Source organism: Hemiscyllium ocellatum, chromosome 7 (assembly GCF_020745735.1).
Source record: "Hemiscyllium ocellatum isolate sHemOce1 chromosome 7, sHemOce1.pat.X.cur, whole genome shotgun sequence".
Taxonomy (NCBI): domain Eukaryota; kingdom Metazoa; phylum Chordata; class Chondrichthyes; order Orectolobiformes; family Hemiscylliidae; genus Hemiscyllium; species Hemiscyllium ocellatum.
In genome coordinates this window covers 71,441,127-71,465,299 of record NC_083407.1, presented here as the reverse complement: position 1 = coordinate 71,465,299, position 24,173 = coordinate 71,441,127, and the positions used below count along the sequence as shown (strand labels likewise).

The window sequence follows — 24,173 nt, the reverse complement described above, 5'->3', positions numbered from 1 at the left end:
TTTCAAGCTGCTGAAAATTACTCCTACTGCTGTTAATAATTTTGCAGGGCCTACCTTCTATGTTCAGTAGGAAGTTTTTATATTCGAGAAGGCATTGGATGATTGTCCCCATTGCCTTTGGAGAGAAACAAAGCAGGGGATTGGCATAGGTCATGATGCTCACCAATGAGTTGTTGCAGACAAGCTGGGCTGAATGACATCATTCTGTGCCTTAATACTCCTGTGATTCTGTAATATACTTTGACTTTTTTGCTAACATTTTACAGTCTTTTTGTTGGTTGCAGGCTATTTTGTTTTTAGGTACAATGGCTTTTCAACTTAGTTACCTCAACTTAATTTTGTCTTGCTTGCCCAGATGATCGAGGGCTATTGTTTTTTAGCAAATTCATTAGAATATCTCCAGACAGCCTTGTGCCTCTTTGCTTGCTTTCACTTGTCTATTCTTCAAACAGATTAACTGTTAAGTGCTAATGGTATATTTGAAAGACAGGGTTGAAGCAGCTGATAGAGGAAACTGAATTAACTCAAATTTGAAGATCATTCAAATAATCCAGAGTTGATTACATTTACTCATTTACACTTTCCTCACTACATGTTCAGTGCAGCAAGTTTCTTCCCCTCCCACCCCCCCCCAAATCCCTGCAGCAATTCGATCAATGTTCATGTAAACAATATATTTTTAAAATCTGCTGAATTGTCAGTGTGCTTCAATTAAAAAAAAATCAAAATTTTGATTTGATAGAAATATATGGATGTGATTTTATTCATAGCTGACTTCTTGTTTCTCTGAATTCAATTTTGCTTCCTGCGTTTTGATGGTCTTTGCAGCTGCTTTCAGCTGCCATGTATTCCTCATCTGAAAGGAGAGAACAGTTTAGTTGTGCGCTGGAATTAGGGAAGATTAGAAGCGATTCATATGGGACCTCATAAAGGATCTGTATTCCACAGTAAGTATGATAATGAAATGGCAATATAATCCCGAGTTAGATCTTCTGTCATTCTAATTTCATTTGTGTTATCTATAATTATTGCAGTGTCTTTTGTTGTTGTAATAGGGCAATAAATGTAGAGGTGAACTCAAAGTTACACTGCAGCAATACAGATCTCATAAAATCCTTTTGCCATCAATTCAGTTTAATTTTACATTGTTTCCATTCTTCCACATGCACTTTGAGATGTTCATTTCATCCAGTTTTGGAAGCACTCCCATTGTATGGAACCCTGGAATTTCATATGAGAATTGCCCTCATTTCTCTCTCTTGCCAGAGTGTGAAAAAGGAGAATGGGAACTCATGTTAAATGGCTAAGGCAGAAGATCCATCCAGTACAATTCAATGATTTTGTTGTTCCTACCTGTTCTTCATCCCAAAAGCCTGAAATGAGTTTTGAGATCTGCTATAAGCTGACTGCAGACCATCTCCAATCTGTCCATCTATTGCTCGGGGTTTAAATGTCACACTGAGAGGAAATTTCTGTGCTGTGTCAGAGAATCTGAGTAAAATGTGTCTGGCCCTACAATTTATGGAGAGGTGGGGATACCTCAAATGATCAGTAAACCCAAAACATGCAAAATGTCAAAGTTTATTAAAATGTAATGGTAGGGTGTCATTTTGTTTAAAGATTTTTATCTGGCAGCGGGCCAGGCAGAGTGGCTATAGCAGGGTCTGAAGATGCGAAGCTGAACATTGAAGTCTGATGCTGAAGGCTTGTGGTTGTCCAGTAACAGAGAGAAGGTCAGATGAGAGTGATGCCTCTCCACTTCACACCACCTCCCCCCCCCCCCCCCCCTCCCCCACCCACATAACCACCTCCCCCCTCCCCCGCCCACATAACCTCACAGCTCATTCCCCTGATCTACCATTTGTGCAAGAAAATCACTCAATGCATTTGGCTGCTAAAATTTGAGGTGTGCAGCCTTGTTTAAATTTTATAATTTTCTATTTGATTTAGAGAGCTTACATTCAACTGACCCCCAGGTTGTCCTGTTGAAAATGGGATTAGATGTGTTTGCAGCAGTTTGGCATTGTGTTCCTCATTTTGAAGAATATAACCACCTAACCCCAGTCTGGACATAAAAATAATCCCTCCCGCTCTAGTAGCTTGAGATGATGAGTTTATGAACTTCTATGTTGTATATTTTATTTCAGAACTGTGCAGAGATAACTAATTTGTATATCAGTTACAGGTTTTACTTTCATTCTTTAAAACGTTTACTCCACGTTACACTCTGGTGCCCAGTTCTTTCCACATGTGTTTACCATTCTGAGTCAGCACTGAAGCTGCCCCACAGTATCAGGGATCCGGGTTCAATTCCATCCTCCGATGACTGTCTATGTGTGGAGGTTGCATGTTTTCACTGTGTCTGTGTGTGTTTCCTCTGGGTGCTCTGGTTTCCTCCCATAGTCCAAAGATATGCAGATTAGGTGGATTGGCCATGCTAAATTACCCATAGTGTCCAGGGATGTGCAGGCTGGGTGGATTACTTATAGAAAAAGGTACAGGGTAGGGTGTGTGGGTCTGGGTGGGATGCTCTTCAGAGGGTTGGTGCGGATTTGAAGGGCCAAATGGCCTGCTTCCACACTGTAGGGGTTCAATGATTCTATGAGTCTTCACCCAGAAACAGGAAGCACAGTTGGCATCTGTAATAATCAGGCAAATATAATCAAACATAGAATAATGGAGCAGTAACCTATTGCTGCTCATCTTCAGTGTGAGCATGTCGTGCAGCTTTAGGGAGTTGTGAATATCCCTCTGCATGAATTGCTCCTGTGGAGAATTAGTACTACATACATCAACCAATAAGTTATTTTTCTTCAGCACCACTTTCATCACCATTGTAACATTTCAGCTAGAAAAACAAGTCTGGAATTTTGAACAAATATCACTGTTGTCTTCTACTTTACCTGATGATATCTGTTTACTTGGCAGAACACCAGCTAGAATTTCTTACAGTAATGTCTGCTATATAATATGCCATGTTAGCTATATAATACACAGAAAGGCACCTGCCCCACCATCTGTCTCTTGGTCTACAGCTGTTTCTATTTAGGCCTAGAAATGGAGAAGATACAGTATTAGAATGGATTACAGTGGAACCCAGTTTACTTCGAGGGTTCAGTTTCCTGAGTAATTGAAGTTTCATATATTATTACGCTGTCAGGCTGTTGAATGTATAGTAGGGAAGACAGCCATTTAAACCAAGAAGTAAATCCTGGTGATCATTCTGCATGTGAACATCTTTCCATCCTCCGTTGTCTAATAAACATACAAGGAAAGGGGTATTAGCAGTGCTGTCAAGCAGCACTTGCAGCTCCTGTCATACTGAAGAATGTGCAGCAAGACTTGAGCAGCATCCAAGCTTGAGCTGGTTTATGTCTGTATCAGTGCAGCCACGCAAGTGCTGAGCTGTGGCCATTGTGATGGCCAGATCAGACCCTCCAAAGAGTACTATGGAATTTGCCTCGACTCTAACTTTCATTTTTTGAAAAGGCAACTGTAAGACTCTGTGCCTTTAAGAACTGTGTTCGATGCTGTTTCTCATCCAGGGGTTGGGAGGCAGGAGTGGTTTGTTACAATGGTGCTGAAATGTCTGCTTCAGGCAAACAGTTGATAAACAGCTTTAAGTTCTCCCTGGATTTTTAAAAAAAGATAAACTAATCAGGGGAAGGTGGGGTCAGGCCCACACAAACCCAAAAGGACTTTAGTTTTGCTTTCAGTTAGTTGGCAGTTTTTGTTGGCTGCTGGAACTCAAAGCTTGAGTTCACTGCTGTCACAATGAAATCTCCGATAGAGAGGCTTCCTCTTATAAAAACAATAAGGGCAGATTGTTTCTTTTGGTTTTCTTTCTACTGGACTGGAAAGAGACAACACATGAGAAAAATAACTGTGTTGCTGAATTGCCTTTGTGGGAAGCTGCCTGTTTTGGGACAGGTGAAGATTAGTGGTTAGGTAATATATTATTAAGTATTGTATTTCAGTAATGACAATTCTTCTTTTTATTGTATTTTAATTACTATAAGAATAATGCATTTTGATGAATGCTTAGTGGTAGAACAATCAAATCAGATAGGTGAAAGTGAGGACTGTAGATGCTGGAGTTTAAAGTCGAGAGTGTGGTGCTGGAAAAGGACAACAGGTCAGGCAGCAACCGAGGAGCAGCAAAATCGATGTTTTGGACAAAAGCCCCTTCTTCAGGAATCCTGATGAAGGGTTTTTGCCTGAAACATTGTTTTTCTTGGTCCTCCAGTGCTGCCTGACCTGCTGTGCTTTTCCAGCACCACACACTCCAATCAAATCATATCTAGAGCACAGAGTCTTACAGTTGCCTTTTCAAAAAATGAAAGTTAGAGTCTAGGCAAATTCCATAGTATTCTTTGGAGGGTCTGATCTGGTCCATCACACCATCTCCAACACAAGAAAATCTAACTATTTACCCTTGATATTAAATGGTATTACCATTGCTGAATGCCCTACAATCAACACTCTGATGTTATAGTAAGTAGGAACTCAGCTGCACTAGCTGTATAAGTGCTGTGGCCATAAGTCAGAGGCTTAGAGGTCTGCAGCAGATAACTCACATCTTGACTCCCCCAAAGTCTGTCCACCATCGATAAGGCACAATTCAGGTGCATGATAGAATTAATGGGTGCAGTTCAAACAGCACTGAAGAATATTGTGGGACAAAGCAGCCCACTTGATTGGCACCACATCCATGAACTTTAGCATTCACTCCCTTTACCAGCCACATACAGGGCATACCATCGACAAGATGCTCTCCAGGAGCTGATCAAGACTTGATGGAAGCATCCTCCAAAGTCATGACTTCTACCATCAAGAAGGACAATCGGAGCATTTGTAAGGGGAGATCAAAGACAGAAATTGCAGCAGAAACTTAGCAGGTCTGGCAGCATCTGTAGAAGGAAGCAGAATTCATCAGAATCAAGTTCAATGTGTTAATTTGGCCTTCTTCCCGCAAATGCCGTGAGACTTGTTGAGTTTCTCCAGCAATTTCTGTTTATGCTTCAGATCTCCAGTATCTGCAGTTATTTGTTTTATGTAAGGGACATCATCCTGACTTGGAACTATGGTAATTGCTGTTCATTTACTGTCATTGGGTTAAGATGCAGGTACTCCCTTCCATACAGCACCGATGATGTTCCAACACCCCGGAACTGCAGCAATTTGAGATGCAAGACCCTCGTCACAAAATCCCAGGCAAGCAGGATTTGGCAATAAATAGTGTGTAGCCAGCAATGCCTTCATGACATGAACAAACGTAAGACAAAGACTTGGTGAAGGAGACTACAGAAATATCTGCCCACTATATTAAGAAATCTCCTTAATTTTTGTCACATCCTTCCATTGTAAGTGATTAAAATTACATTTGAATGCAGCTTAAGTTAGAACTTGACTAAAGCCCATTGCACAAGCAAATAATTAAATATTACAATGCCTAACATTTTCCTGACTTGTTAACATTTCTATCTCGGCAAGTTTAGCAGGTCAGTAGGTCTTGGGGAACATCTCTTTAACATCAATAAGATTAATATTTAAAAATAAAGCTAAGATGTGTAAAAATAAATCAGCCATGATCAAAATAGCGGAGCTGACATTATGAGCCAAATTCTGTTTCTATGTCTTATGGTCATGCTTTTGACTGTTTTATACATGATGTTTCTGAATAGCTAGCTGTAAATTACTGATATCCGGGTTATTCATGAAGACTTGAAATACCAAGCATCCATACTTTTGACCCTGTGGTGCCTTTCAGCATGTTTCTGTCCTGTGAGGTTACATAATTTATCTTTCGTTTTAAATTCTCTGATTCCTTTGACTTTTTATTTCTTTACAAGTCTTCCAAGCTGAAAGTGTGATAGCTGTTGTGTGAGGAGTTCTGCTATCTACTTTATCTGAAAATTCAGAGAAGTTAAAGTGGTTTGTCAAACCAAATCTTCACTATTAAAATTTATGCTGATTCAGTTATTGCTGTGTCAGTCCTGTGTCAACTTACCAAATAAAATTAGAATAATTTTGCCTGATATTGCTGTTTGATTGATAGGCCTGTAATTGCTTTGACCTATATACAACCAATTATATCTCAAATGCAGAAAGATGCCTATGGTCCTTTGTGAACTCTGGCTAATTACTGTACTTACTTGCTATTTTGCATCTCAATTTTTTTTGGTGCAGTCCTGCGAAATTCCATTAGTACATTTTGGTTTCTTCATCATGATGTGCAGTGCACCATGTTTTCTCTTCAACATCATCATGTTATGTAACTTGAGGCTCATGGGAATTGGCTAACTCTAAGTTAAATCAATCCATGAAGTACCTTTTCCACGTGGATCTGAAAATCTGAGGAATTTGACGATGTGCATTAGATGTTGAATACATACTAATATTTTGTTAAAATACCTAAAGAAAATATTAAGTTGGTATTTTTATTATTTACTTCCTATTTTACTGGTATTTTAATTCTCAAAATTATGATTGAATTTCATTGAAATATTGTAAGAATACTTTCAAAATCTACTTTGTATGTTTGCTTGTTTAATCTCTTCAGCCACTTTTGAACCCATATTCCTAAGCTTTTTTTTGATGTGGCTTTCATAGATTTGTTTTTCTAAATTCTATTTTGTTGCTCTCTTTCAATTTGGAAGTCTTTTAAATTAGTTCATGTTTATTATTTTTTAACTTGCATGTATCTTGGTAACTGAAATACCACTTTGTTCTTGTTCGGACAAGAAACACAATAGTTTGAACCTTCATTGATTATTAGTATTTTGGATTCAAAGCAAGCAATAGGTTGAAGGCTGTAAATTGGGTTCATGTAACCTTTCTCTCCACTTCTCAAAGCATAATTATTGTGGTCAGAATTGAACTGCATTTGTTATTATTCGGAAAATATGAAATTGAGAGCAGATATATATTTTGACAGCTGCAAAGGATGTGATTAAAACAAAATAGTTTGCTGAAGTGAGCAATATCACCATGTGCATTTATTTAAAACCCAGAATAGATTGTTTCGTATTTGTCATGCGTGAAGTTTCAAGAAACTTGTTCTGAATGCATAACATATCTAATTAACAGCAATTAACGTCATACAGAACAGCTCAACCAATGTCTATAAGTATTGTGGAACCTTACAATTGCTGCTTAATAATTCATGCCACATAAATTATAAATCACAATGCATCAAGAAATAAGGATCCATTTAACCTGGCATTTTTACAGTCATGAAAATGTGAAAATTATAAACAAAGTTATTGTCCCCATTTTCTTTCAAGTAATTTAGTTCCACTCTCAGTGAAATGAAATGCATTAGCATTCTGTTTAATATTCCACCCTTCAACTTGTCTGCAAAGTGGAACAAAGAGTACAAAAATGTCTGAGTCTTGATTTATGGTGGGCCTAGATTCTTTCAGGCTCTAAAGCTTAGCCAAGAGGTGTGTGGCAGAAGAAAAGTATGATTAATTTAAATTAATATGAGAGTAGGCCATCCATGTATTCAGATCTTAATACTTCAAGTTTGGAATCTTAGTGCACTGACCTAGTTTTCCGTGGCTTCATGGGTTTGCAGTTTGAGGTGGCTGCAGCTGCTGACAGTCACTCTATTGTTTCAGTTAGTTTCTTTAAAGGAAAACCAATAGAGGGTGAGCATTTCGGTTGCCTTAGGGTACAATTCAATAGAAGCATGTTTCTGAAGTCTCACGTTCAGTGCTTTGTGAAAACTTTGCGAGACTGATCGAGTCAACCCACAACTTTTTTCTTGAATGCTGTTTGAGACTACTTTTCATCGCTTATGCTGAACTTGTTAAATGTGAGACATGCTGTTGGGTAAGTAAAACCATGTGGAAAATAGATTTTTGTTTCTCAAGTGCAAACTTAACAGTCGTACATGAACTATGTATACAGATTGTTTGGTCTTTTATTGCAGAACCCTGTATGACTTTGCTCTACTTCAGGTAGATGTGTAGCTAAAGTTAAGAATTTCCATAGGAAATCTTGTTATGAAGTAGTGAAGTAATAATGTAAGTTCATAGACTCATAGGGATACTTCCATGTGTTCTTTGAATGTAAGATTTTAAAGACACTTGGGTAATGTAATTGAAATATTAGAATCCTTCACTAAATAACTTGAAAGTACGTTTTCAAATATCTGATATAAAAAACATCGAAAACCTAAAGTATATTGTAAAATGTTTAGGAGCATAATTTTATGGCTGTGTGCGCCTTCTAATTTTAAGAAATAACTTCTTATTTGTCAAATGTAATTATAGAATAGTTAATTACAGAATAGTGTTGTTGTAAAATGCTTGAACTTTAACTTGTTGTCAATATATAATTAATCTGTTCATATTAGTTTGACATGATGTATTCTTTAGTAAACAGGAATATTCACTTAATTGAAACTTACATGAGTTGTTTTCTGTAAAACATGTATGTTATGAATTTACGAATGGGCAAGAAAATAAAGGGTTACTTGCATTTAATATGTTAAAACTTGTTAATGTGTTAAATAGTTTGTGCATTGTGGGGAAAGTAACTGACAATGCAATTTGGCAGCTGGGGAAAATGCAAAACAGGGAAATGAATTACTACAATAGATTGGAGGTAAAATTACTAAGCTAGCAGAAGTGAATGGAGTTGTGCCAGCAGAAAACAGCTTTTAATTTTCATTTTTTGGCCTCTTGTAAATGTGCACTTAATCGGGTGTTGAATGATGTGAAGCTGAATATGCTATATGTCAGCTGAAAATGTGTTGCTGGTTAAAGCACAGCAGGTCAGGCAGCATCCAAGGAACAGGAAATTCGACGTTTCGGGCATAAGCCCTTCATCAGGAAACTGTATGTTTATGTCAAACCATTACATAAACAAAAATTATTGCAAATAAAAATTTTGCAATAATATCCCACCATGAAGCAATATTTAACAAAATATCAATAAGATATGCCAGTTGTAGTCAACCAAGAACGTGATTGATGGACACTAAATTTTCCTGTTACTGTCAAGCATGACCATTCTGGCCCCTAGGCGTTTTCTGCTTGTACTGGATGCAGTAGTATTTATCTTTTTGTCTAAATGAGCAGGTTTATGGGAATACACAAAGTTTTCTTTGCATTGATTTAGACACTGTCTTTGGATCAGCCCCAACTTTAATGTATAGTTTTATTTCACCAGGTGTACTTGTTGGATCTTGCTGAACTTCACTTGGCTATTAACTAGTTGCACACGCTAGGCATTTTTCTCATTTGCCTTAGGGCAAGATTAGCACAGATGAGAATTGTCTCTTTGCCTGCAACTTTTGCAGCTGTTTCAAAGGTCTCAACTAGATAAGATTAAGGGCAAGCTTTCAAATCCCCACCCAGATGCTATCAGGTATGTTCCATTATGTTTGTGCAGGTTTACAAAATAACTCCAAGGAACTCTTCATAAAGGCTTTGATATACTCTTAAGAGTCATTTTGGAAATAATTTACCATGCTTTACATACTGCACTTGAACAAAATGAACTGTTGTTGATTGCTCCCAGATACTAGTACATAAATTGACCTCAGTTCAAACAGAAATTTCAAAGAGCAAATTACAAAGTGACTAGCTTATGTTCTTTCTCCTCAAAAAGAAGTCTGTGTTTCAGACTGTAAATTAGATGTTTGCAGTTGAACTAGTTACAACACAAGTAGAACCAAAAGAATGGAGTTTTTCTCACAGTCCTATGTTGAAAGCTATGTCATTCTCGTGGATCTTATTGAATACTTAGCATTTAAGTATGATTTACTTATTGCTTTCACAGATTTAACAATTGGGCAACTAAATGCTTTTATAAAACAAAAAAAAATTAGAACTGTATACAAGCTCAATTTTGATCTGTACTTAATTTTAAATGTTTCATTGGAATAATTATGAAAAGTTCTCAATCCTTATTTACTGACTGATAATTTCTGTCTTTATTTGGAAGCTACGGAAACCCCTTTTAATTAGTATCTGCTATTCCAAATACTTTCCGAAATTCAGGAATGACCTTTCCCAGTCTTGCAGATAAATACATTCAAAAGGTTAATGGTCTGGGATGATAGCTGTCAATTCCTCTGTATTTTTGTAAAGGAGAACACTAACAATCATTTGGAAGGTTCTGTCTGGCACAAACACAAAATAGAAAAGATGGCCAACCTGTAGCAGTGGGCAAATGCTTGGCAGCTGTTGTATAATGTGGATTAATGGGAGGTTATCCATTTTGGTAACCAAAATCCGAAGGCAGCTCGTTATCTGAATGGTGATAGATTGAGAAAAGGGGACATGCAATGACATCTGTATGCCCTTGCTGGAAGTAATGGTGAATGAGGCAAACAGTATGTTAGCCTTCATAGCGAGAAGATTTGAGTACAGGAGCAGGGAAGACTTGCTGCAATTGCGCAGTTTTTGTTGTCTTGTCTGAAGAATGATGTTGTGGCCATGGAATAAATGCAAGGGCAATTTACTGTCGTGATTCCTAGGGTAGCAGGCATGTCATTTGTAGAGAGATGGAATCAGACGTATATCATGGAGTTTAGAAGAATGGGAGTGGGGTTCCCAACTATCAAGAAGTCCAGAACCAGGAGTCACAGATTTAAAAAATCAGAATAGGCCACTTAGGGTGAGAGGAGAAGAAACATCTCCGCCCAGGCCATGTTGAGCCTGTGGAATTCTATATCACAGACAATGTTTGAGAGTAAATTGTTGAATATTTCTGGGAAGGAGGTATACATAATTCATAACTGAAAATGTGTTGCTGGAAAAGCGCAGCAGGTCAGGCAGCATCCAAGGAGCAGGAGAATCGATGTTTCAGGCATGAGCCCTTCTTCAGGACCGAAAAGTCGATTCTCCTGCTCCTTGGATGCTGCCTGACCTGCTGCGCTTTTCCAGCAACACATTTTCACCTCTGATCTCCAGCATCTGCATCCTCACTTTCTCCATACATAGTTCATAGCCCTGATGAGACCAATGGGCATTATGAGAAAGTGGGAGCAAGATACTGAGTGATCAGCCATGATCATATTGAATGGCAGAGCAGGCTTGAAGGGACCTATGGCAAACTCCTGCTCTCTATGTTCCTGTGTTTCTAGTTTTGGATTGGAATTTCATGGAGCATTGTGCTGCCAAAGCTTTGATAATTCATGAAATATGAATGTTGAATGTAATGTGAATTATTTTCATGAATTTGAAATTTATGCACAAGAAAGTCCAGTTTTCAAATAATGAAAGTGATTTTTAATATATATGTGCATCTTAGCATTTATCAAGAGAGCCAGATGGCTGGCATCACTTTGCGTTCAATTCTGCAATGCCAAAAGTTTAATGTTTTATGAGGCCACAATGAGGTGTGCACCTCATTAACCCCCCAATTTTAGTTTTATTTTTATAGATGACTTCCACATATTTGTATCCTCTATTGTTTTGTAAACCCAACTCAAGAAGCAACCCATGCCTCTTGTCTTTATGTTTTGATTCTTAAACTTGTAATTGACAGGTATGTGAAGCATGGTGTAATTTGATTTATTAGTTGACTAACGTGTTCCGTTTTCTGCATTAGCTTGTTTTAGTGATATTTCATGCAGGAAACCTTTTGCTAAAATCTATAATCACAATACTGTTGCTGCTGGCAGCTGTAAAACTTCCACTTCTAATCATACTGTGCCGAATGGCCATTACAATGGGCTGATGTGGTATTTGAGATTGATACGGTATAGAAGTCTGTGCTTCCACACTTGATTGCTGATACCCGCTTATACCCCATCTAGCGTCCAATAATTTACTTATAGGCACCAATATTTGACCTTTTCTGAATAGATCTACCTTGGTCAGCAGAGTATGCCTCTTACTGAAGATGTTTGTGTCCGCATAGAATTTAGCTTGAAAACAGTCCTACCCGTTGCTGTGATGGTTATCAGGACCCAGACTTTTAATGCGATTGGAACATTTCAAGCTACCTCCACTGACCAATATTATAATACTGGTCCCAACAACAGAGGAGAGACATGACAAAAGTTGTTTTCCTCCGTAGAATGACATGTTCTTGTTCTTCAAGAAAGTTTTGTGACTGGCATTTCTGAGAGGCTGGACCTTTTTGGAATATATGTAAGGCTGCTGACAATAATGCTACCAGACGTATGAATAGTAAGGAATTCCAACAACGTGTACATATCAACCAGGTGAAAAATGTGGTGGAACTTTGAAACATTGGAAGTCCGGATCATGGATCATTAAACATGCAGAGAAAATCATCAAAACATTTAATGCAATGGTGACTTTACATCTAGAGGGTTAGGATACAAGGGAGCAGGAATCATGCTTCAGCAGCTACACATGCGAATATTTGCACCTGTGACTCCAAGGGTTAAACTCTGAGGGAAGAGTTAACAAAGTAGAGTGATAGTCCCTGGAATTTAGAAAAGCAAAAGGTTATTTGATTGAAGTTTTGTAAGATATTTATGAGAACAGATATGAATAGTTTGGTAACAACAATTCCTCTGCTTGAGTAGTCTAGCACTAGAAGGGTAAAGTATAATAAAGAATTGAGAATGAAATGAGGATGAAACGAAGAGGAAGAGTTTAGAACTCTCTTCAATAAACAGTTGTCAAGAAAGAACCTGTGTTAATTTTAAATCTGATATTGATGGATTTTTGTGAATTGGAGTTAAGGAATATGAAGTAATGCTGAGTACGTGAAGTTAGGTTGCACACTAGCCTTGATCTCAGTGAATGGCTGAACAAGGTGGAGAACCAAATTGCATACTCCTGTGCTTATATACCTACTCTGGCAGCAGCTATAGATGGTATCCTTGCTTTGTGGTAAATCCACTGTGTGAGCACTATTGCTCAGAGCAGATTGACTGCTGGAAGAAAATGATTGTTCCTGTTCTTAAAAACAGTAATGAAACTTTGTTTCATGTTCAAAGTTCAAAAGGTCATACAACTGCCAATTAAATTATGGTGAAGGCATTTTAAAATAATTTTGCACCTTGCGTAGCAGCTTTGAGAATATTCTATAAATGCATTACAAAGGATATACAGCACAGAACAGGCAATTCAACTCGACCTCCTCTTGGGAAATAAGGCAGGGCAAGTGACTGAAGTGTGAGTGGGGGAACACTTTGGAACCAATGATGGTAATTCTGTTAATTTTAAAATGGTTCTGGAAAAGGATAGTCTAGTACACAAATTAAAGTTCTACATTGGGGCAAGGCCACATTTGGTGGTAACCAACAGGAACTTTCAAAAGTTGACTGGGAGAGTCAGTTTGCATTTCAAGGGACATCTGGCAAATTGGGAGGCTTTGAAAAGTGAATGAGACTTCAGGGACAGCATGTCCTTGTTAACATACAAGTCAAGGCTGGCAGTAGTAGGGACGCTGGGTGACTAGAGGTATTGAGGCTCTAGTCAAGAAAAAAGAAGCCTATGTCAGGTATAGACAACCCATATCAAATGAATCCCTTGAGAACAGAGGGGATTCAGGAGGGCAAAAAAGGGAGCATGAAATAGCTTTGACAGATAGAATAAAGGAAAATCCAAAGGGACTCTACAACTATTTTAAAGGCAATACAGTAACTAAGGAGAGAATAGGGTCCTTTACAGATTAGTGAGGCATTCTATGTGTGGCACCACAGGAGATGGGTGAAATCCTAAATGAATATTTCACATCAGTATTTACTGTACAGAAGGAAACTTGGGGAAATAATTGGTGATGCCTTAAAGTGTCCACATAACAGAAGAGGTGGAGGTGGAGGTGGAGGTCTTAAAATGCATAAAGGTAGAGAAATCCTCGGGGCATAATAAAATGTATCCCGTGATGTTGTAGGAAACTAGGGAAGAAATTGTGGGGACCCGAGCTGAGATATTTGTATCATTGACATCCATGGGGGAGGTGCCAGAAGACTGCAGGGTGCTTCATCTTATGCCATTATTTAAGAAAGGCTGCTAAGAAAAGCCAGGGAACTACAGACCAGTGAGGCTGGTGTCAGTTTTGGAGGTAATTCTAAGAGACAGGATCAACATGCATTTGGAAAGGCGTGGACTGATTGGGGTTGGTTATCATGGCTTTGTGCGTGGGAAGTCATGTCTCATAAACCTGATTTGAGTTTTTTTTTTGAAGAGGTGACTAAGAAGATAGATGAAGGCAGATCTGTTGTTGTCTACATCTTTAGCATGGCAGACTGTTTAGTAAGGTGAGATCAAATGGAATCCAGGGAGAGCTAGCTAATTGGATACGAAACTGGCTTGACAGTAGGAAACAGAAGGTGGTGGTAGTTGGTTATTGTTCAGACTGGAGGCCTGTGACCAGTGGTGTGCCACAAGAATTAGTGCTGGGTCCACTGTTGTTAATCATTTATATAATTGATATGGATGAGAATATTGGAGGCACGGTTATTAAGTTTGTGGATTACATCAAAATTGGTGGTATGGTGGACAGTGAAGAAAGTTGTCTGAAAGTACAGTAGGCTCCTAATCAACTGGACCAATGGGCCAAAGAATGGCCAATTGAGATAAATGTAAGGGGTTGCATTTTGGTAAGGCAAATCAGGGTAAGACCTAAACAGTTAATGGTAGAGCCCAGAAGAGAATTGTCCAACAGAGATCGAGTGGTACAGGTACACAGTTTTTTGAAAGTTACATTAGAGATAGACTGGGTGGTGAAGATGATGTTTGGCTTCATTGATTGGAACACTGAGTACCGGAATTGGGATGCCAAATTATGTCTGTACAAGATATTGGTGAGGCCACATTTGGAGTACTGCATACAATTCTGATCATCCTGCTTTAAGAAGGTTGTTATGATTACCAGAAAAGATGCAAGAAAAGATTTACAAGGATGCTACCAAGACTGGAAGGTTTTGAGTTACAGGAAAGGCTGAATAGGCTGGGATTTTTCTTTCCCTGGAGCCTAGGAGGCTGAGAGGTGACTTTATGCAGGTTGATAGAATTATGAGGGGCATGGATAGAGTGAAGAGCAAGGTCTTTTCCCGAAGGTAGGGGAGTCCAACACTAGAGGAAATAGGTTTAAGGTGAGAGGGGAACGATTGAAAAGGGATCTGAGGGACAATATTTTTCTGCAGAGTATGGTGTGGATATGGAATGAATTGATGAAGGAAGTGGTGGAGGTGAGTATAATTACAACATTTAACATGTTGTAATTATACTCCCATTTGGATAGGTACATGGATAGGAAAGGCTTAGAGAGTTATGGGCCAAACGCAGGCAAATGGGACTAGTTTAGTTGAGGAAACCAGGTCGGCATGGACAAGTTGGACGGAAGAGCCTGTTTCTGTGCTTTCTGACTGTATGACCAGTTCATGCCAGCGTTGAGCATGATCAGACAGGATAGTCAGAGAAAGTATGTTCTCAATGACCGGGGCGTCCAGAACCAGGGGCCTCAGACCAAGAATAAGGGACAGGCCTTTTAAGACTGAGATGAGTGGAATTTCTTCACACAGATGGTGGTAATCCTGTGGGATTTTCTGCCACAGGAAACTTCTTGAGGCCAATACATTGAAGACTTTCAGGAAATGTGTGTGTGTGTTATAAATGTACGTAGTTCTTAGAGCTAAAGGATTCAAATGATTTGGTGAGCAGACAGATATAGGGTATTGAGTCGGATCATCAGCCATGATAATTTTGAATGGTAGAGGAGGCTCAAAGAACCAAATTGCCTTCTGCTTCTGTTTTCTGTCAATGTTGTCCTACTTGAGTGCCCTCTCAATTTCATTCCTCTAAATCTATCGTCATAATCATTTACTCACATCTTCCTCATAATTTGTTTAACTTTCCCTTAACTGCATCAATATTATTTTTTTCAACACTCTCTGTGGTAATAGGTTCCACATTCTCATCACTTTTTTGCTAAACTTTATTTCACTAAATTCCCTTTTTGGATTTCTTGTTATATTGATGGCCTCTTCTCCACAAGAAGGAATATTCTCTCCGTATCCACTCACTCAAACTCTTTCATAACTTTAAATGTATCTTTGTTCACCCCTCAGCCATCTGTCCATCTTTCTGTAATATGTACACCCACCCATTTCCAACAGCTTTCCAGTAAATCTTCTCTGCATCCTCTCCAATGCCTTTATATCCCTTTTGTAATATGGTAACCAGAACTGTGTGGAGAACTCTTAAGTGTAGTTTAAACAGGCTTCGATATTGATTTAGCCTAATTTTCCTACTTTTTAATTCTATCCAGAAGTAGACCCTAGAAGTTGATTTATTTTATATAAAATAGGACAGGCATTACAGGAGTACAGGTTCAGATGATATAGCTGTCTTGGGTCAGGTATGTGTGTAGGGTGGGAGGTGGGTGAAGGGTAGCGAGCAGACAGGGGATGGGCTAATTTGCCAGGGGGATGAGGGGCATAAGGCAAGAGGTGAGTGCGTTGAGTGGCAAATGATTGGGAATAGTGTGCCAGGTGGGTGAGAAATATAGGTGATTGCTGCGTAGGATGCCAGGTGGGTGAGGAATATAGGTGCTTGCTGGTTAGGTGCCAGATGCGTGAGGAGTATAGGTGCTGGCTGAGTAGAATGCCAGGTGGGTGAGGAGTATAGGTGCTGGCTGGGTAGGGTGCCAGCTGGTGGAGGAGTATAGGTGCTGGGTTGGTGGATAAGGTGGAGGTGTGGTAGGATACCAGGTGGGCAGGGTGGCATGTAAATAGCTGGCTTTTAAATGGGTCAGCACTTGGGGTAGGTTTGGGGCTATGGGTCAGTCAGGGCAGTTGGCACTTTCAGAACAGGTCTGATGAGGGTGAGCAGGGATGGAGAGGGGTGCAAGTCAGGCTAGGTCAAACTGCGCTTGAGGGGCATAGTGTGCCAGAGTCAGTGGGAAGCCAGTCAAGGCTGGTGTTTATGGGATATACTAGCCTGTGGATATTCAAGATAACTCTTTCCTGAACCACAAGTTAAGTCTGGGGGATTTTCGGTTTGGAGGGGATGTTGAGATTAACTTGGGGAGGGTGCTGGGTGCTTATTGGCTTTTGGAAAGAGATGGGGGATTTTAGCAGGAGTTGCAGCAAGTTTTAATTCTACTAATGTTTTCTGATCAACTATAGTGGTGAATGGTTGGAACCCTTCGAAGGAAGTTTTGTGAAGGGTTGTCGACAGCTAATTTCCCGTCACAAGCTTCAACATCTTCAATAATTTCCTCAAAGTTGGCTGCATTGGGACTTCCTCTTAGTCCTGATGTGCAATTTAAGCAAAGATTATTTTCCAGTTGGAAGATCTTGTCCATTATTTCCATTCTAATAACAAATCCACACAAGTTACCTGGGAAAGTGTCACCACTTTATTTCCTCTTCAACTTAACTACTGTCCTTTACTGTAGAATCCCTACACTGCGGTAAGAGGCCACTTGGCCCATTGAGCCTGCACTGACCCTCTGAAGAACTTTCCAGTCATAGAGATGTACAGCATGGAAACAGACCCTTCAGTCCAACCTGTCCATGCCGACCAGATATCCCAACCCAATCTCGTCCCATCTGCCAGCACCCGGCCCATATCTCTCCAAACCCTTCCTATTCATATACCCATCCAAATGCCTCTTAAATGTTGCAATTGTACCAGCCTTCCACCACTTCCTCTGGCAGCTCATTCCATATACGTACCACCCTCTGTGTGGAAAAAGTTGCCCCTTTGGTCTCTTTTATATCTTTCCCCTCTCACCCTAAACCTATGCCCTCTAGTTCTGGACTCCCCATTCCCAGGGAAAACACTCTGCCTATTTACCCTATCCATGCCCCTCATAATTTTGTAAACCACTATAAGGTCACCCCTCAGCCTCCGACGCTCCAGGGAAACCAGCCCCAGCCTGTTCAACCTCTCCCTATAGCTCAAATCCTGGCAACATCCTTGTAAATCTTTTCCGAACCCTTTCAAGTTTCGCAACATCTTTCTAATAGAAAAGAGACCAGAATTGCACGCAATATTCCAACAGTGGCCTAACCAGTGTCCTGTACAGCCGCAACATGACTTCCCAACTCCTGTACTCAATACTCTGACCAATAAAGGAAAGCATACCAAACGCCGCCTTCACTATCCTAGCTATTTACAACTCCACTTTCAAGGAGCTATGAACCTGCACTCCAAGGTCTCTTTGTTCAGCAAAATTCTCTAGTACCTTCCCATTAAGTCCACCCTATTCTTGTAACCCCACAATTTATGATGGCTAACCCACCTAGCCTGTACATCCCTAGTCACTACAAGGCAGTTTCGCTTGGCCAATCACCCTAACATGCACATTTTTCCTCTGTAGGAGGAAACTGGAGCACCTGGGGGAAACCCCATGCAGACACGGGGAGAATGTGCAAACTCCACACAGACTGTCGACCAAGCCTGAACTTGAACCCGAGTCTCTGGTGCAGTGAGGCAGCAGTGTTATCCACTGAGCTACTCTGCTACCAGTGTCATCCAGTATCTGATCTGTGGCCTCTGCTGCTCAGTACGAACACAGGAAAAGCCGCATGTGGATATGTTGTGGTCATGTGCACCATTTAAAGCACCCTCTCCAACTCATGCTCACCCTCATGCTGTCTCCCACCATCTCCATCCACACCCACACACACACACACAGACACACACACGTATACATTCAAACACATGAGCAATAATACATCAAGGGAGTTGAAGACAGAACTATGTCCCCTTCCTCACCCGGTTTGAGCAGTTAAATCCAATGAAAACATTGCAAACTCCATTATTCCCAATCCCACTGTACCCTCTCCAAATGAATAAATTCAGAATCATTTACCCCTGCCAATGTATAATAGACAAAATTAGAGCAATAATACATCCTTCACTCACTTTCTCTGAAGAAAAAACAGTTTGATGAACAAAAGTTCACTTCTACCTTCCATTCCAGCAATACCCTTCTCATCACAGCCACATTGGTGCTTCTTTGTAAGAGATGATTGTTGCCCCCAGTTTCCTTGAACCGTTATTGGACATGACTCCCAAAGGCAATTGGACTGAAGTTATTAAGGAGCACTGCCATGGTGTTACTGTGTCTTTGTCTGTCTCATCACCTCACTTGTATTGGTGGTTAATAATGTTAGAGGTCAGACAGAGTGCCCTGTGAGTAGTTGGCAACAATTAACCAGACAGCTATGGTCGATGAGTCAAATGATGTTGACTTCTTTTTTCCTGTGCTTAACCATTATTAGGGTGTGATGTAATGTCAGTTGGTTTGACTCTAATACAAAAACAAAATACTGTGGATGGTAATATTGAGGGAAATTCTCATCAGAACAGGCAGCATCTGTGTAGATAGAACAACATACATGTTTCAGGTGTTGATGAATGCAGGGTAACAGGTATCTGAGTGTAAATCTGAGGGATTAAGAAAGAAACACGAGAAATAACCTTATCAGTGAAATAAAGAAAGAAACAAAATTGGGGCAGTGGTTGTGATCTAAATGATAGAGCTCAGTGTTAGGCTGAAAGTGCCTAATTTAAAGTTAATCCTTTGGTCATTTAATCTGCCCTGCCCTCCAACCTGTCTCATATCTTTCCTTTTCTTCTCCCCTCCGTCCCTCAAAACCTATTACATCAAATTTGTTCAGATAGGAGGTCACCTCAGCCTGATTCATGAATTCTGTGTTTCTCTCTGTAAGGCTGCCTGACCTGCATTTGTATTGCTAGCATTTGATTTTATTTCAGATTTTCTGCAATGGCAATACTCTCCTTTTATAATAACAAAAACTGATCTTTTTGGCATAAGTCAATTTGAGAAGTTTTATCAGAAGCTCTTTCAGTATTCCCAGTTATGCTACAAGTTGTGCGGTGATTTGGCAATAGTTCTGAAGATTTGTGCTCCAAAACTAACTACGCACCAGCTAAGATGTTTCATCTAGCTTGCAATGCAGAGAATAGCCTGGATACATTCTGTTCACAAAAAGCAAGGCAATTCTGACTAATCCAATTACTACTGTCTAGGTTTACCATGGATCATCTGTGAAGTGAAGGAAGTGGTCATGTACAGGGCTATCAAGTGGCACTTAGTCAGGAATAAGTCGATGCTTAGTTGAAGTTCTGCCAGGACCATTTGGCTCCGGGCCTCGTTCCAGGCTTGATCCAAAGACGTGCTAAGGAGCTGAATTCCAGAGGTGATACAAGGGTAACTGCTCTTGCTATCAAGTCAGCAGTTGACCATTTGTGATCTCAAGAATCCCAAAATTCAAGTTACAGAACAGAAAATGATTGTGGTTTTAGAGGACTAGTTATCTAAACCCCAAGATATCACTTCAAGAGTTCCGAAGGTTAGTCTCCTCGAACCAACCATCTTTAATTGCTTTGTTGAGGATTTTCCTTGCATGTTCAAATCTGAAACTGGGAGTTTTGTTAATGTATACTTTGAGTTCAGTACCATTCTCAGTTCTCAGTCAGTGAAAATGTGTTGCTGGTCAAAGCACAGCAGGCCAGGCAGCTCTCAGTCAGTGAAGTAGTGTATGTGGCCTCATCAAGACCTGGACAATATTTAGGCTTGATCTGAAAAGTAGCAAGTAATATTTTACATCACACACGTGCTAGCTCCAATAGAAGAAAACATGACCATCTCCCTTTGATGTTCAAAGGCATTGCATTGCTGAATTCCCCTATCATCTACATATTGGGAATTCACGTTGATGAAAAATGTAACAATAGCTTGAACAAGTCCTAAGACTGGGAATTCTGTGAATAAGTAATTTACCTTTTGAGTCCTGCAAGTTGCAGCTGCTTGATTAACACCCGATCCATCAACTGAAACATTCGTTACTTCTACCACTTGTGCACAGTATGTTCCATCTACAATATTCATTACAGCAACTCACTAAGATTCCTTTGACAGGTCTTTCCAAAGCCGCAGCATTGACCATTCTGAAGTGCAAGATCATCTGGGAACACTATCTCCTCTCCCAGTTGCCCGCTATCCTGCCTTGGAAATATGTCATCATTCCTTCACTGTCACTGGGTCAAAATCTGAGAATTCCTTTTCTAATGGGGCTGTGCATGAATCTACATGACATGGAATACAGAGGTTCAGAAAAGGACCTCACCTCCACTTTCACAATGGAAGTTAGGCCTGGCCAATGAAAGTAGAGTTTACCAACAATGCTTATGACCCAGAAATAAGCAAAAAAAAAGTTATAAAGTATTGATCTATACTCCTTAATATGAACATTATTCCTGAACTAGCATCAATTGTTAACAGTACATGGATCCTTAAAAAACCAAAACTTTGCGACCAAACTCCAGAATGAAGTGAGCTACAGTTCTCAAATGCAAGAAACTTAATCCTTTACCAAATGACAGTCTTTCAACAAGCCACCACTTATTGTCAGAGAAGAATGTCCAGTGTGTCATGATTTCTTTCTGTGCATCCACTGACTATAGCCAAGGAGAGCAGCCAATCCAACTTGGTAAGCAAACCCTTAACATGAGTCTAATAATGCCCAATGTGATGATTCTGTGGCTTTCGAGTTTATTTCATCCTAGTTTTTGTGAAGGGAGGTAGTAGGCAGAGGTGCAAAGCTGTGTGTCAGAAAGCAAACAGGTTGTGAGGCCTTAGGGAAAACAAAACCTAAGTTGGAACAATGGAAGCACCTTGATTTGATCAGCTCTCACAGACCAGGCTTCCTAGTTTGTTTAGCTCTTAGGTTTAGCTTTAAGCAGAAGCTATTGGGGTGTAAAAGCTTCAGTGAATGTTTCCTGGCTGTTGCTGTCTCTGGATTTTCTCTTGATTTTTTTTTTCCTCCTGGATTGGAGAACTGCATGTGAGAAACTGTTTGAATTTTCCTTTTTTTTTCACCAAGGAGTGTGGGATGTCACTATATTGAAACAGTTAATTAGTAATAGTTACTGTATCTATTATTCTAAATTTTCCAATAGAGTTGTTATTCTAAATTCCTCTTTCTTTGATTGCATTTTAAATGAAGTGTTTAAATAAATTGTTTTGCTTAATGTCAAGTAGTTTGACCTGTCGCATTGCATCAGGAAGACACTATAAGGACACTATACTTTCAAAATAAGTAAAAGTTAGTATCCAGGCTACGTTAAAATATTTTGAAGGCATCTAATCTGGTCCATAACACCAAGCTCTCACAACCTCCCTGATCAAACAGATTTCAAAGTAACCAAGTTTAGTTCAGCCTCATGGTCACTTCTAAACAAACTGATGTCTGTGCCTTTTGGATTTTGTTGGCTCTCCTCTTTGGACTTATGCAGATCAACTGACTAACTGAGTGGGTCAATTATCGAGTCAGGGAATCATACAGCAGAGAAACAGACTCTTTAGTCCAACTAGTCCACGCCGACCACGTTCTCAAACTAAACTAGGCCTACCTGCAGGTGTTTGGCCCATATCCCACCAAACCTTTTCTATTCATGTGTTTATCCAAATGTTTTTTAAAAGCTTTAACTATGCCTGCATCCACTACTTTCTCTGGCAGTTCATTCCACACACGAACCAGTCCCTATGTCAAATAATTGCCTGTTATGTCCTTTTTAAATTTTTTCCCTCTTAACTTAAAAATATGCCCCCGGTTTTGAACTTGCCCCACCTTAGGGAAAAGGTCAATCACTTTATCTATGCCCCTCATGATTTTATAAACCTCAATAAGGTCACCTCTCAACCTCCTATGCTCCAGTGAAATAAGTCCCACCTTACCAGTCAATTTTTATATCTCAAACCTTCCATTCCTGGTAAAGGTAAATCTTTTCTGAACCCCCTCCAGTTTAGTAATATCCTTCCCATAACAGGGCAACCAGAACTGCACACAGTATTCCAGAGGAGGCCTTACCAACGTCCTGTATACCCGTAACATGGCGTCCCAACTTTTAGACTCAAAGGTCTGAGCAATGAAAGCAAGTGGGCTAAACACCTTCTTAACCACCCTATCTGTGATACAAAATTCAAGGAATTATGTACCTGAACCCCTAGACAGACATCTGATCCTCCACCTGCGTGATGGCTTTCTGGAACCAGCTGCTCAATCACGTAACCAGACCCTCTCGGTCCCCAAGCCAAAGTAACAAGATCCTATAATCATCTGGAACTATTTCAGAAATCTTTCCATTGACATGAAAGATTAAAGATCTTTGTAGTTTTGTAGATCTTTGCATCTGGACTTTCCAGACAGGACTGCTACATGACTTTTGAGCAAAATAAGTTTTTCTAAATAAATACAAAATCCTCAGTTGCTAAAATGTTGCCGTCTCTGATATCATAAACACCAATGAAATCTTTCACAGTGTCATTGTCCAACAACTGACAGAGTGACATGCAAATATTCATTGCTTTAGTGACATGAGTTGTCTGTTGCATTTTAACCCATTTATAACAATTCAACTATTTAGACGTAATAGGCAATTTTTCAAGAGGATTGTTCAGAATGGAGAAATAGCAGGAGTTATGAAGGAGATGAGAATAACACTGGACAAAAGGAAGTTGTTGATATTAAAAAGCACAGTTCCAAAGAGAGAAGTTTAAAAAAAACTCTGTGAGGATGAATTTGAAAGATGAAATTTATAATTGTTTTCAGACAGTGACCTCTGAAGCTGGGAAAGCAGAGGTAGTTCACTTCCACGTTGAAGATAGATACATCTGAACAAGGTTTCCAACAGCAAAAAGAGTTTTGATGCTTTCTTAAATAAATTTTTGAATAGGACCATTTCTCCTTGCAGCAAGCAACATAGCTTGTGTGTGCAGTTCCCGTTATTAACATTTAGTGACCAAAAGAAGGAATCGTCTTCAGTATCTTCTGTTTAATCTCTCCCATATATAAATTACATTGAAATCATTGTATGGAAATACTGTCTGTGAACAGTTACCCAAATTTAAATTCATGACACATCTGTGTGTAGAGATCCATTTTGCATTATAAAGTTATTTCCAGACTTGAAATATGGTGTTTATGAGCAGTCAATTATAAGTTGATTTTCCACTCCCAAGCTAAATATGAACTCTTGTGGCTAGCTGCTGGCCTGGATAATTGTGCAGCGAATTGACTGCCTTCAATTTTCCTTGAATAGCTTATTTGAATAGTTATTCGTTAGTATTGGCATAACTTTGGTCTTGTGTGCACAGATGCATTGGACAAGCAGCCCTAGATGAAATGCCAGGAAGTCTCCATGATGTCTTTTGCAGAATAAAAGCTCATGAGTGTGCAGGTGCAAAACTGA

The 24,173-nt window shown here is 39.6% G+C and overlaps 1 protein-coding gene across 2 annotated transcripts in view; it reads left to right on the top strand.

The window, feature by feature from the left end:
• Window positions 1-24,173, top strand: part of znf385b (zinc finger protein 385B) — a 323,704-nt gene that overhangs the window by 71,345 nt on the left and 228,186 nt on the right. Inside the window, exon 1 of one of the 2 annotated variants that reach the window (XM_060827967.1) lies at window positions 7,686-7,836. The exons of the other annotated variant lie outside the window; for it this stretch is intronic. Within the exon in view, the coding sequence (XP_060683950.1) occupies window positions 7,827-7,836 (10 nt within the window). The 5' untranslated portion in view covers window positions 7,686-7,826. Of the gene's footprint in view, window positions 1-7,685; window positions 7,837-24,173 lie in introns of those variants that run through there. 2 annotated transcript variants of the gene reach the window in all.